Source organism: Palaemon carinicauda, chromosome 6 (assembly GCF_036898095.1).
Source record: "Palaemon carinicauda isolate YSFRI2023 chromosome 6, ASM3689809v2, whole genome shotgun sequence".
Lineage (NCBI taxonomy): Eukaryota > Metazoa > Arthropoda > Malacostraca > Decapoda > Palaemonidae > Palaemon > Palaemon carinicauda.
The window spans coordinates 37,314,429-37,329,206 of record NC_090730.1 but is presented as its reverse complement, the minus strand read 5'-3'; the positions used below and the strand labels follow the sequence as shown (position 1 = coordinate 37,329,206).

At 33.5% G+C, this 14,778-nt stretch overlaps 1 protein-coding gene across 1 annotated transcript; it reads right to left on the bottom strand.

The window, feature by feature from the left end:
* Positions 1-4,585: 4,585 nt before the first annotated feature.
* Positions 4,586-4,936, bottom strand: LOC137642947 (histone H3-like). Its single transcript, XM_068375811.1, has one exon. The coding sequence runs from the start codon at positions 4,934-4,936 to the stop codon at positions 4,586-4,588; it is 351 nt and encodes a 116-aa protein (XP_068231912.1).
* Between the last annotated feature and the right edge of the window lie 9,842 nt (positions 4,937-14,778).

Below are 14,778 nucleotides of genomic sequence, written 5' to 3'. Positions count from 1 at the left end.
GACTCTTTAGCTAGGGTTAGCAGATTTTCTAGGAGAAGGAAACTCCAAAATCCAACCCTTGTTCTCTAGTCTTGGGTAGTGCCATATCCTCTGTACCATGGTCTTCCACTGTCTTGGGTTAGAGTTCTCTTGCTTAAGGGTACACTAGGGCATACTATTCTATCTCGATTCTCTTCTTCTTGTTCTCTTAAAGTTTTCATTATTCATATAGGAAATATTTAAATGTCATTGTTCTTAAGATATATTATTTTTCCTTGTTTCCTTTCCTCAATGGGCTATTTTCCCTGTTGGGGCCCCTGGGCTTATAGCATCTTGCTTTTCCAAGTAGTCTTGTAGCTTAGCAAGAAATAATAATAATAATGATAATAATAATTATAATAATACACAGGCTGAGATATTTAGATTTTAGCAGCGTAGCCTCGCCAACCAATGTTATGATCACCCGCCAAAATATTCTGGCGGGAAATTGGATGTGAACTTTTCTCCCGGAGGTGATTCACCGGGAGAACAAGGTTCATTGTGAATATCAATGACATAAATAAATTTAGGGGACAATTAATAAGAGGAAATTTGCAAAGCTTTATTTAACCGTGGGGGTCCTTTTTGTTTTTTACTCAAAACAAGCGTATAGAAAAAAAATAATAAAAAAAAACTTTCTTACATGGGCGTCTTTTTAAGCTAATTGAATGAGCTGGCATAATTGAATGATGAAGTCCTTTTGTCAACCGATCAGAATAAAAGGAAATTGAAGAATGTTATCAAAACATTGTAAATAATGCTTAGGCCTATTTTTGTTTTTAGGATATGAAATTAAAAATATTTTCCTATGAGAAGATTGATAGATCTTAGTTTTAGCCTTCAAGTTAAGAATGGAAATACACAGCCAGATAATTTCGTCTAATTTCCTAATTGCATATCAGCTCTTCATAAGCAGAAATAGCTTAAGAATATTAATTCAATCCTGGTACGTGATAAACTTCGTGATGAGAAACTTGAATTCGCCTTGGGAGTTCCGGGCTGATTGGCACTTATTTGATTATCAAACGGCTTTGAAGGTCGCAAAGTTTTGACATAAGGACAAATAAACAGATAACAATTAGATGTAATGACTGGGATGACAGAGTAAATCCTTTTCACGTATATGGAATCTTCTAGGTATAAACTTTTGAGATAAATTTTCGATGGTGATGAAGGATTATTATTTTTATTTTCGCTATTATTTTTATTTTATTATTATTATTATTATTATTATTATTATTATTATTATTATTATTATTATTATTATTACCTGCTAAGCTACAACCCTAGTTGGAAAAGCAGGATGCTATAGGCCCTGGGCTCCATCGGGGAAAATAGTTCAGTGAGGAAAGGAAACAAGGAAAATAAAATTCTTAAGAAAAGTAGTATCAAAATAAATATCTCCTATATAAACTAATAAACGCTTTAACAAAACAAGAGGAAGAGAAACAAGACAGAACAGCGTGCCCCAGTGTACCCTCAAGCAAGAGATCTCTAACGCAAGACAGTGGAAGACATGGTATAGAGGTTATGGCACTACCCAAGACTAGAGAACGATGGTTTAATTTTTTAGTGTCCTCCTAGAAGAGCTACTGACCATAGCTAACGAGTCCCTTCTACCCTGACAAAGAGGAAAGTAGCCACTGAACAATTACAGTGCAATAGTTAACCCCTTGGGTGAAAAAGAATTGTTTGGTAATCTAACGAGATATTCGTCAACGAAAATGTTTCCTCAAATGTCTTCACAAGTAATTTTATCCTGTAAGTTGGCTCTTTCTATATTGTACTTATTCTGTCGTTTTTCGTTATGTCTCCGTTTCTCAAATTTTATTTTTTACGAAAAGTTTACTTATTTACCATAATGTTGGTTGACTCTTTCTATAATGTAATTATTCAGACATTTCTGCAAAGTGTCTGTTTTTTTAAATATCTTCTTTTTGTAGGAATAATTTAATCGTCTACTTACGTGATTAGGATGACAATAACTTTATCATAATGAATAAAAGATAAAATACAAAGAATTATTTTTATATAACTCTCTTATCTTTAAGTTAGATATATGTCTATGACTGGTGAACGCCAGACTGGGGTTCGAGTCCCGGTCAAACTCGATAGTTCCTTTAGTCGCTTCAATCTCACTATCCTTGTGAGCTAAGGCTAAGGGTTTAGGGGAGCCTATAGGTCTTTTTACTGAGTCATCAGCAGCCATTGCCTGGCCCTCCTTGGTCCTAGTTTGGGTGGAGAGGGGTCTTGGGCGCTGAGGATTTGTATGTATGGTCAGTCTCTAGGGGATTGTCCTGCTTGCTAGTGCAATTCACTGTCCCTTGCCTCTGTCATTCATGAATGGCCTTTAAAAGAAATTAAATATATTTCAAGTCAACTCTACACGTAAAAAATAAGATTATTGCAAATTGCTGCAAAAATTTACCGTTTGTATTTATATATGATATTGGCCCCTTGCCTTAGCTATCTCTTTTGAAGAATTATTTAGAAAGTATTCTTGTTCGATATGAAACCCTTCAAGAAATTCAATCTCTGTTATAAAAATGATTTTGAGAATTGTATTTTTTCCCAGCTACAGAAACGCTTTATAGAATTTGAGTTTCACTTACATCTGAAACAGCTAGTGGGACTCCTTCAAATTCCCATAATATATAAAATCTATTTATGAAATATTAAATTTATGCTTCCGCTTTGTCTTTTCACTAGATCTGAACATTTATTTCTCAGATTGCTTTTCAGAATATAGCTTATTCAAACATTACTCTTGATATGCTGGTTAATTTTACTAGACATGTTAAAAAGCCATATATCGAAGTTGGGTGTAACGTGCTTTTTACCCTTGATCATCTGTTTGTCCGTGAGCTTTACAGATATCTTGAGAAAGGGAGAGGAAAAATCAACGAAGCTGGCCAGGTCTATCCAATAGTTGACCTTGTAGCGAGAAAAGTTTCTCTGAATTCAGTTTAGATCTGAAACTTGATTAAAAGTTTTCAAGTCGTCTCAGCTTTAGGATGATTGATCAAACAATTAAAGCAAGTGGAAAAAGATACTTACTCAATATAGTTAACACATGTTAATGAGATTTCATAGTAATAAAAATGTTTCATAGCGACTTTTAAAGTTGTTAATTGCTTCCTGTATGCTCTCATACAGGATGCATTGCTTAAGGGTTTTTGCAATGCCCTTCGTCCCCTATCTGCCTCTGACTTTATGCCTTGCACTGCCTCCGTTCCCGTTTTCCTTCTTTTCTCTTGTCCAACCTTGTAAATTATACTTTACCGTACAATTGCATAGCTGTCCCCAGTTTCACCTTTGCATTGCAAGACCTTCCCATTTCCAGAGCCTGGCCTTATGACCTACTTGCCATAAAGCAGCTCTTCCAAAATTAAACCAATGTTCTCATGTCTTGGGCAGTGCCATAGCCTTTGTATCATGGTCTTCCATTGTCTTGTACATACATACATACATAGTGTACATATATATATATATATATATATATATATATATATATATATATATATATATATATATATATATATATATATATATATATATATATATATATATATATATATATATTACTTTTGATGTTAGTCTCAATTCAAGGCATGCATGTGTAGAATCTTGTTCTCTTATTTCAAGTATTGACTTCATAATCATATCAAAAATAATTAGTAAACGAATTACAAAGAAATAGTGCTCTGTTTCCAATGTCTTAATTGAAAGTTTAATCAAATGGGAGGAGTGAGTCACACCGGGGTCTCCAATGTGACGAGCCAAGAGTAGGTTGTGACTCATAAGCGGGATGAAAGCAACTGAGTTACAAAACTACTTTTGGCTCGTCACATTGGTGACCCTGGAGTGACTCGCTTCCCCCCCCCCCTTCACTGTTACTATGATGCCCTCAAAACAAACCTTCTGCAGCGGTACTTGCTGTCGCCAGACACCCATATAGCAAAGCTTTTTCACCTCTCAACGACCTTTGGGGGACCAAAGGGCATCGTTCACCCTCAGGGAAATGACCAGCATCGCTCGACTGCAACCTGCCGCAGATGGCTCTCCTTGTGAGGTGAACCTACTTCGTGCCCTTTGAGTACGCCCTTTACCCGAACCTGTACGCGCTGCCATACCCGATGTCAATAGTTTACCCATAAAGGACTTGATGACCAAAGCCGACGCCCTTATCGACAGCCTTTCACGACCTTCAAGACCTCCATTAACGCCTCCACTCCTGAGGAAGAGGACACCTATTCAACGTCAACCGAAGCTGACTTGAATGCCGTAGGACACACACGCCTACCCGGTGACGAAGTGGAGTGACGACAAAGCCACCCATCACCCACCACTCGATCGCGCCCCAACCAACGACTTCTACAGTCACTTACTGCCGCCCATCCGCCGCAGTTTTGCTACTAATACTCCAGATTCGCGGCTGCCGCGAAGAAATGTACAGTATGTCATTTTTATGGGGGGAGCCATGTACCCACCGTGTGTCACACGATCCTGCATAGTAACGATATTTTTCTTTTTTAGTGCGGTGCCAAGTATAAACTTAACCTATCTCTCAACGGATGTGGCGGGCCCGCTGGATATCCTTAGGTATGATTGTGACTCTCTTGGCGTGGATGGCGCACAAGTTGGTGTCTTCAAAGAGGCCGACAAGGTAAGCCTTAGTGACTTCCTGAAGGGCCATGACAGTAGAGGAACGAAGGTCGGTCTTGAAATCTTGGGCGATTTCACGCACGAATCGCTGGAAGGGCAGTTTCCTGATGAGAAGTTCAGTGCTCTTCTGGTAGCGATGGATCTCACGGAGGGCAACGGTACCAGGCCTGTAACGATGGTGTTTCTTGACTCCTCCTGTAGCAGGGGCAGACTTGCAAGTAGCCTTGCTTGCAAGCGGCTTGCGGGGAGCCATCCTCGGGCAATATCCAGGAAAATTGGGGTGTTTTCTTGCGGGGGGGGGGGGTGTCCTATAGTCAATTTATTTTTATTGAGGCAGATGTGCACCGACTCGCAGGCGTTCCTATTTAGCTCGGAAAAGTTTTTTAATAGCTGATTGGTCGTAAGTATTTTTATTCGAATTATTCCGACCAATCAGCGAGCATGAAACTTTTTGACTGTAGTGTTCTTTGGATTCCCAATGTTTATTGGTACGGTACGGGAATTACTAAGCTTTTAAGAAACTATTCGCTAGATTTATGCTGGTTTTTGATATTGTGATTTATTAAAAAAAAAATTGAAATGATGAGGTCATGATATATTTTGTTAGAAAACATCACAACTGTTTTTAATTTTGGAATGATGAATATATAGGATAATATAATTGGTTTTATGATAGCCTCCTTTTGATGCTTTTCACTTCTGGATAGAATTTTTCCTCATGTGAACATTATAATATAGTATATTTCATTTGATTTTCCATCCAAAAAAAATTTGTAATTAGCATAATATTGAAAAAATACACATTTCTTGAAGTTATTTATCTCGCTCTGTAGTATTTATTGCATATTCTTCAGATTTAAACATTGCTTTATCAACAATATTTTAACAATTCACTCACAAAAAATATAAACATTTTGAGATGTCTCTCATTAAAAGACTTCTAGATGTAGGCTATATAAAAAGTAAAGAACTGGAAAATGTGGAACCTTATAGGTATCATGGAATTTTATCATTTGCGTACGTTTGCTTCCAACTACTTCCGAGCTGTGGTATCTCTCTCTCTCTCTCTCTCTCTCTCTCTCTCTCTCTCTCTCTCTCTCTCTCTCTCTCTCTCTCTCTCTCTCTCTCTCTCTCTCTCTCTCTCTCTCTCTCTCTCTACTATCACAGTTTTCATAAAGTGTAATGTCATCACTCTTTTTGGGTGTGGAGTCGACCTCTTCAGATTACATATTCTTAGTTTCGTTATTTTCTGAGTTCGAAAAACTGTAGGCACTGATTTTGTCAGTGTAAATGTAAAACAGTTGATCGATCTTTTTTTTTTTTTATTTCCTATTGCCATTTTTCTTGATCCCATCAAATACACAATTTGTACTTTTACTATAATTTATTCCAATTCATCTTCAATGAACATAATTTCGGTCATGAAAAAACAAGTTAGGGATAATTTGCATATAATCCAATATATCAAAAATATAAATTTTACAGTTCAAATGATTCGCCCAAAATTCGTGTACATTTCCCTCTATTTTTCTTCCTCAAAGACTGTAATATGAACATAATATGAAAGAGTAATTTTAATCTGTACATTAAGTACTTGCTTTTTCAAACAAATCCTCTTTAAAAAAAAAAAAAAAAAAGAAGAAAAAAAGAAAAGATATAGCCATTTTTCTTGATTGACAAATACACAATCTGTACTGTTATTATCCTTCATTCTAACGCATCTTCAGGGAACATAATTTTGGTCATGAAAAAATATTTTAGTGATAATTTGTTCATAATCAAATAAATTCAAAATATAAATTTTACTGTTCAAACGATTGGCCAATAATTCGTGCCAACTTTTCTTCATTTTTCTTCCACAAAGATTACGATTTGAACGTGATATGAAACAGAATTTTTAATTTGTAAATTAATCACCTGTTTTCAAACTAATCTCATTTTCGACTATTTTTCTTCCTCAAAGATTACTTCAAGAACGTGACGTGAAAAGGAAATTTTAATCTGTACATTAATCACTTGCTTTTTCAAACAAATTCTCTTTTCAAATCAAAATTGCAGAGTAATAAGTCAAGAGCAAAGAGAAGCCACTGCTCTTCCGGCAAATTACTCTGTTGAATACCCGTAGAGTTTTCCGGGCTGGACTTCAGTTTCTATCTGAAAAGAGAAAAAAAAACTGTCGACTTTTTCGCAGAAGGCAGAACGCTGATAAAGGCATTTACCTCGGCAAACATTGCAGGCCGCTTTTTCACACTACCAAAGTTGTTTTAGGGATTTCACCATTACTGAAAATGGACATTTTTGAGGGTGAGGATTAGCTCGAAAGCTAAAAACCGAATCTTTTATTAACAGTCTCGACGAAGCTATAAAATAGGAAATTTTGGGAAAACGTTAAAGTGCATGGCTTGGCCAGTGGAAAATTTGCAAATTCCCAGGGAACTTTTATTCAACAAAGGATACAGGTGGTTTTTGCATAAAAGGCGAATGTTGATGAACTTGTCTAAGTGCAGCTTAACTGGGATAGATTGTAAACCGTGAAAACAATGGGCTGATCAATATTCACTTCTCATGACTCGCTTTTCTTTTTTCTTTTATGAAGAATTATTCATATCTTCAATGTTATAGATAAAAGAAATTTTCGCGGAATATACTAAGGTAGTCTAGCTGGACAGAACAGTTTATTTTTAGTTTACGTAAATATAATTATGTGTAGGCCTAAGGGCATTAGTGTTAATGATAATAATTTCGTAATTCCAAGTGCTATACATGTACGAAAAGTCTTATTTTATCAGCTCTACTACATATCTATGTTGAAGTGACAAGGAGCAAACATTTTTGTTTATCAGATTTTTTTTTTTTTTATATATATGATTCGGAATGACGTAACCGAAAATCATAAATAGGTAATGTATTGTATGAGTTAAAAACATTATTATTATTATTATTATTATTATTATTATTATTATTATTATTATTATTATTATTATTATTATTATTATTATTAACTTAGGTGACACTTAAGCTTCTCAGTGTTCTGTCACATTAAAGATTAATTGCTGATTTTGGCAATAATAAGTCTTTTAAAGAGTTTCATAACTGACATATGAGGATAAACTACCTAAAGATGGTTACTGATTATTTTATTAGATCTTCTGCGGTTATAATAATGTGGACAATTGAAGAGCCCTTTACAAATAGAGATTCTTAACTTTTATTCATGTATCGATTTCTTTACCTTTGGGTGGAAGCGCAAGTTTGATTTGAACTATTCCCTTTTCCTCTTATATTTTAAGGCTCTTGATGAAAACGCGGTAGATCGTAGAAACCAAATTTTCATCACTTAAAATGACAAATCATCAAATGCGGTGCAATTCATCTAGCGCGGAAAAGATTCATTTTTCTCAACATTTTGTAACTCCTAAACTAAAAAATTCTCACTTTGCAAAATATTCATCTAGAAAAACGTAGACTCCTCAACGAAAATACAAATTTATTAGTTTTTCAAAACTAACTTTACGTTTTTCATAACCAATCTTTTTTCCTTCTTCCGCAGGTGAGTGAATGTTATGCCAACGAGTCTGCAATTGACAAGGCGAGGAATTGAAACGCTTAAAGTTGGATGCACCGAAGTGATTTTTTTTTTCCTGTTAATCGTTGTTGCTATGATGGAAGAGCTTGGATTGGAAGGATTCGGATTAATGGCAAATACAGTTAAGAATACAGTGGATAAACTAGGTGAGAATTGCAAACATTACATGTTGAACAGGGGTGGAAGAATTCAGGTCTAATAATGAGAAAAAATAGTAAACACAGTAGTCTAGGAAATAACCCGAGAAGTAAGAAATATAATATAATAAAATACTGACCTGGAAAATTAAGGGTTAGTGATAAGCATCGCGAGACCAGCATTAGATGATTAAACAGAAGTCGTAAATATAAGTCACTAAATTTAATCACTGGTTGATAAGTACTCGCTAATTAACAACGTTGTAATTTTAATGGTCTACCGATTGAAATGAAGGTATATTTAGTAAAAACAAGATTTATATGGCCATAATACTAATATTCAAGAAGTAAACAGAGCAATTAATGCAACAGCCTATAAGCCAATGGGGAAATAAATACAATAATCTAGAGATAAAAATGTACTATAGATTTAGCAGTAAATTATGCACTTACAAATGATTAAAATAGTACATTAATAATGAGCAAAAATATAAAGTTAAAGGTCTAATTATTTTCATAACAGTAACTTCAGTTGTTCAATAATAAATGCAGAAACACAATCATTTGTCTAATAAGGCACATTGTATTAGCGTAAATACTTTAGGAAAAGTAGTGGTAGAATTACTTGTCTAATAGTAAGACGACAAATATTATTGATTAGGATATTTATAGAGATTGAATTCACAGATCAGTAGGAGAAGGGTCATACTTCCATTGTTAATTCAAAAAGAGTTTGGAAATTATTTAAAATATAATATATAAGAAGCACCGACAGTCGTCGAAGTATAAATAGTGTGATGAGATCTTCGTAACAGGAGGAAGTTATCATTTTATAGAGATGGAAATAAAATTAATAATATAGCAATGAGTGATTTATGGTTATTAGTAAAAAATGTAACAGGACCAAACATAAGGATAACTGGCAAGGATTTATTGGCAAATGAATCAATATAATTAATTCTTAATAATAAAAGTAATGCAATCAATAATAGAATTATAAAGAGGGCAATGAAACTAATAGTATGAATAAGCATATAAAATATATGATAACGTATGATGAAACATAATGTTTTATGTATTAAATCATCATCATCTCCTCCTACATATATTGACGCAAAGGACCTCGGTTAGGTTTTGCCAGTCGCTCTATCTTGAGCTTATCAATGCTTTTTTTTTTTTCATCAGCAATGAAAGGCTGGACAGAAATTTCTACCAGGATTAAGGGACTGAGATGTTAGACTTTCACTGTAAAGGAAGACTTAAAAAATAATTATTCTTGAAGTGGGAAAAAAATGAGGCAATCGAGGACGACTAAGCAAAAACAAAAGAGAAGACGAAGACAATAAGGAAAATGAGAGAGAGAGAGAGAGAGAGAGAGAGAGAGAGAGAGAGAGAGAGAGAGAGAGAGAGAGAGAGAGAGAGAGAGAGAGAGAGAGAGAGAGAGGAATGTTTCTAATTGATAATTGTGAAAGTATCAAAAGAATTATACGTATCGTAAATTTTAGGATTGATCCAGGGAATGTATGTATTTATTTTTTTTCTTTTATCTTGAATACCAGATGCCAAAAGATGTTTTTCAACACTGGTGTTATTACTGAAAGATCCTCTACATCTCCCCGATTTTTTATTTTAATGCTCACCCAATTTAGAATTATTGATCTCCAATGTTAGACATTCGCATATGAAACAAAAAGTTTTAACCTTTTTCCTGTTCCCGGATTTTTAAGAATGGCATCTGAAAAACTTTGAAAGTTTTTAATCTGGATTTCTTATTCGGAGTAGTGTACTTGGCCAAATATGGTGATAGCGCATACGCTCAATATGAAATGTTGTCTTGAAAACAAGCTTGTTGCTTATGCAGATAATGCTACTCGGCTTGCATTGATCCTATCAATTATTATATACACGTGGATGCTGAACATATTATTAGAAATCTAGCTAGAAATAGTACATGGTTCAAATTAGGTGTTATTAAATTAATTCCTAATGAAACAGTAAATACATTCACCTAATTTAGAGCTGTAGGTGTCAGCCCTAATAATAAATTTACTTTTGAGAAATATATTTGGTGTGTCTATTTTTGAAAGCAAAATAGTTCATTAAATTAATAATGTTTTTCAAAACCTTTTTATACCTTTCTATCCTGAGAAAATTATGGTTCTTATATCCTGTCATCTTTTTCTTATCTTCACACATGATTCGCATCATAAATTCTTGTACAAATCCTTGTTGTATTTATTAATACTCCATTGTTCTTTGGGCCACTCGTTGACCTATGACCTCTTTCGAAGGACGTCTCCAGCCTCCTCTATCTTGCGCTAAATCCATCAAAGTATCCATTTCAGTTCCCTCCCTGTTGAGATCCTCCTTGAGGCATCTATTCCAATTTATTTTAGGTCTCTAGAATATTTGCTCATTGTAATTTCTTTAGCTTCTTGTGAAGGTTATATGAAATATTCAATGATTCTCATCATCCGTTATATTTAAGCCTTTTTAAATGATACCGTTCATCTTTGTTGATGTGAAAATGAGAATTATATGTTTATTATTTGTTTTTTTTTTTAATACCAACTGCCTCAAGATTTACCACAAACTTGGCTCAGCCTGAGGATCAGCCTTGCGATCTAATAATATCTTAATCATACTAGACTATCTGTAATTTCATACTGCTGGATAAAACTAGCATGAATACCTTTCATACAAACGAAAAAGGACTAATTACGTTTAAAAAAAAATCCCGCTATATATACAGGAATTTACGTTTTTTCGTAATAATGTAAGTATAACGATATTACTATTTTGAGACTTAAATCAGTCAACATCATTTGCTCGTGATAGTAATTTTGATTCTTTGGTAACATATCAGTTACTTTGCTCAAAAAGATTACTGATGCTTTAGCCCTTGCAGTAAATTATCTATTGACCATCAAAAATTACTGGTCAGTTCATGCATATTGGCCGGGACCTAATTTGATTGATTCCAAGGTTGTTCGTCTAGAGTTCTTTAAAGGTTGATACCAAATTATTTAATTAGGCATTGCATCTTTTTATCAATGCACTTCAATCAGTGTATGCCAAGCCTCTCAAGATTTATGATGTATGGAAAAGCAGCGAGCAAAGTGGTCTGATTATATATATATATATATATATATATATATATATATATATATATATATATATATATATATATATATATATATATATATATATATATATATATATATATATATATATATATATATATATATATATATATATATATATATATATATATATATATATATATATATATATATATATATATATATATATATATATATATATATATATATATATATATATATATATATATATATATATATATATATATATATATATATATATATCTGTATTTGCCAGGCTCCAATTTGATCACTATCATCGTTTTGTTCTTAGCAATTTCCTTGTTTAATATATTTACAAAATCTTAATAATATTTATTCGAAAGAAATATTAGTCTTATGATAGACATTGAAATGATAATCCCTGACGAAATATCAAAGGTTATATAATTCATCATCATTATTCAAAGGAAGTCTAAAATACATAGAAACGGAGTTAATTTTTGTTAAACAGTTAACGTGAACCCTAGATAAAAAATTACTTAAGCTTTATACAAAAACACCTGTAGGATTCATTATAATGCCTATGCATTTTATTTCCTCTTCTATAAACTCATTTCCGTATAAATATTATCTCATTCTGTAACTTTTTTTCCCATCTTCTTTCTTTCGCTCATTCATTAAATAAAGTTCAACACAAAGACAAAAATATAATTTACAATGTTTGACTACTTTCCTTTCCCTTTTCTCTGCACTGTTGTCTTATTCAAGGGACCTTAATATGACAAAGCACTACCATTAACATGTCTTGCAAAGCTACGCTGCTAGACGACCATCTGCTAGAGAGTAAAAAAAAAAAAAATGGCAACATTTTGGAGAATATCCAAGAGTTGATTGGATGGATGAAATTTCCATATCGAAAGTTGGTGAAGGATTTGACCGATGGATACTATCAAGGACTTTCATGAACCTAAGGATCGTAACGGCGGAGATATCCTGCAGGTTATGTGACGCAAGGTCCTACTCTTGAGAGATTTTTCATTCGATCAATAGGATTTCAAGAGAATTTCATCGAATGTTGGTTGGAAAAACTGCTTCTAATAGAGGAGGAATTCTCTTTAAATGGAAATTACTTCCAGTTATCTTGGGAATGAGGTAAAAACCTTCATGTGATTACTAGCTGGAATTTATTTTGGCAAACCTGTTTTTTAAGGTGTGCCTTTTATTGATTCCATCCAATTATTTTCATTGTGGCGTCCTTCATTTCTTCCTTTTATAATCGCCAATATCATCACCCTTATTATTATTAACATTGTTATTAATATCCTTGTGAGGAAAGGAAATAATGAATATGAAATATCGTACAAATCAATTACAATGTTGAAATAGATCTATCATTTATAAACTACGACGAGAGACTTATGGCAACCTGTTTTGTATAAAAATATACGTAGCGAGTTTAAATTTCTGTAGTTCCACCGATTCAGCGCCTAATTGGGAATATCATTCCAGAATCTGGTCACAGGTGAAATGATAGTTTTAGAGTAATGTGTAGCATTGAACTTTTTGATAGAGAAGACCTGACTTAGAATTAACGGCATACCTGGTACAACGTACATGATGGTACAGTCTGGGAAGATCCGAATACAAAGGATGGTCGAAATTAAGAAAAATCTTACGCAACAATATATATAACGACCTAACTGAACGACGGTGCCAGAGATTAATGTCTAGATCAGGAATAAGAAATTTAATAAACCGCAAGTTTATAATGAGAACCAGCAGCTGAAAACTAGACAGGAGGACAGTACTCGAAAAAAAAAGGTAGAATGGAAGAATTAAAACATTTCTGCAGGATATATTAATCATCCAGAATCTTAAAATTTAAGACTTTCATAATAAGCCAAATTGTTCGTGTTATTGATGAAGTGAAGAAACAGACAGAATGTGTTTCTTAAAAGTAAATTTGTAAGGTGTTACATATAACTAAACAAACATAATTAATGCAGAGATCTGAAAGAGGAGGAGCCACTGTCCTCGACCTATATAATTTTCAATGATGATTCGAGTTTTGTTTAGATTCAACTTCATGCTCCATAATTTTCACCAAGCATTAATTTTACCTATACCCCTATCACGGGATTCAGCAACCCCACATCTATATTTAAGATATGAAATTGAAGCAAAGAGAATAGCATTATCTGCATATACAACAATCTTGATATTTTTAGGCCAAACAACATATGTTATTTATATAGCTTTACAAGGAATGGGCAAACAACGGAATCCTAAGGAACCCCAGATATCCTCATTATCAGCGTCTTTGGAGAAGTTTGTTATCTTACATTGTATCAAATAACATTAGATCTTGGATTTGTAAGAAAGACACAGGTCCTCAGAGACATAGGAGTTGATGGTTACCTCAAAATTATTTCAGTAGAATCATATTTTATGATACATTTGGTTCAGATTTCTTCAGAATTATATTTTTTCCTAATATCAGAACGGAAAGCATTTACGAGATTTTAGTGTCAATGATATTTGTAGAATTGATATTCAAACATCAATGTCTTAATATAAAAGTAATTTAGTAATGAAATTGAACAAGTTAAAGACATTTCAATATATTATGAATATTATCCAAGCTATAACTATAGATAACCCTTAAACGAATGCAAAATGTGTAAAATGCATTTATATTGGCGAATTTATTTTAACTTTAAGAACTCTTCACTTTAACATTTCATATCACACTACAAGCAAAAATAAATATTGTGTGAGTACTGTCCAGTTTGCAAATTTTACAACAACATGAAAACTACATAAAGCTTTCATCAAATCGACTACGAATTGAAGCTGTAACTAGCCAAACCATTTTTATATCACGGTTAAATCAGAATTTACCTAAATATTACTCTATTTTCAATACCGAATAGGAACAATTCGACTCTTCCATCAGAGAACTTTTATAGAAGCATTAACAATAAATTTTCCTACCTGAAGGGGATGTTACAATTTCGTGTGAGCCTGCCAATCTTACCTTTTTTATTGAAATAAACACTTGAATCCGGAGCTACTATTCAGACTTAGAGCCACAAATTTTAGAGCGAATGATTAATTTTTTAGGACCTTCTTCCCCTCCCTTTGGATCCATTCCCCCTCCTTTTCAAACCCTCATCCCTGATGGCTAATTCACTTTATGGTGCGAACCCTCTCGGCTTGATGCATTCCTCTTCTTCTTCCCTCGATGCATTGAGAATTCATTACTACG

Coding starts and splice junctions, on each gene's coding strand:
- LOC137642947 (XM_068375811.1), bottom strand. CDS start 4,936: ATGGCTCCCCGCAAGCCGCTTGCAAGCAAGGCTACTTGCAAGTCTGCC.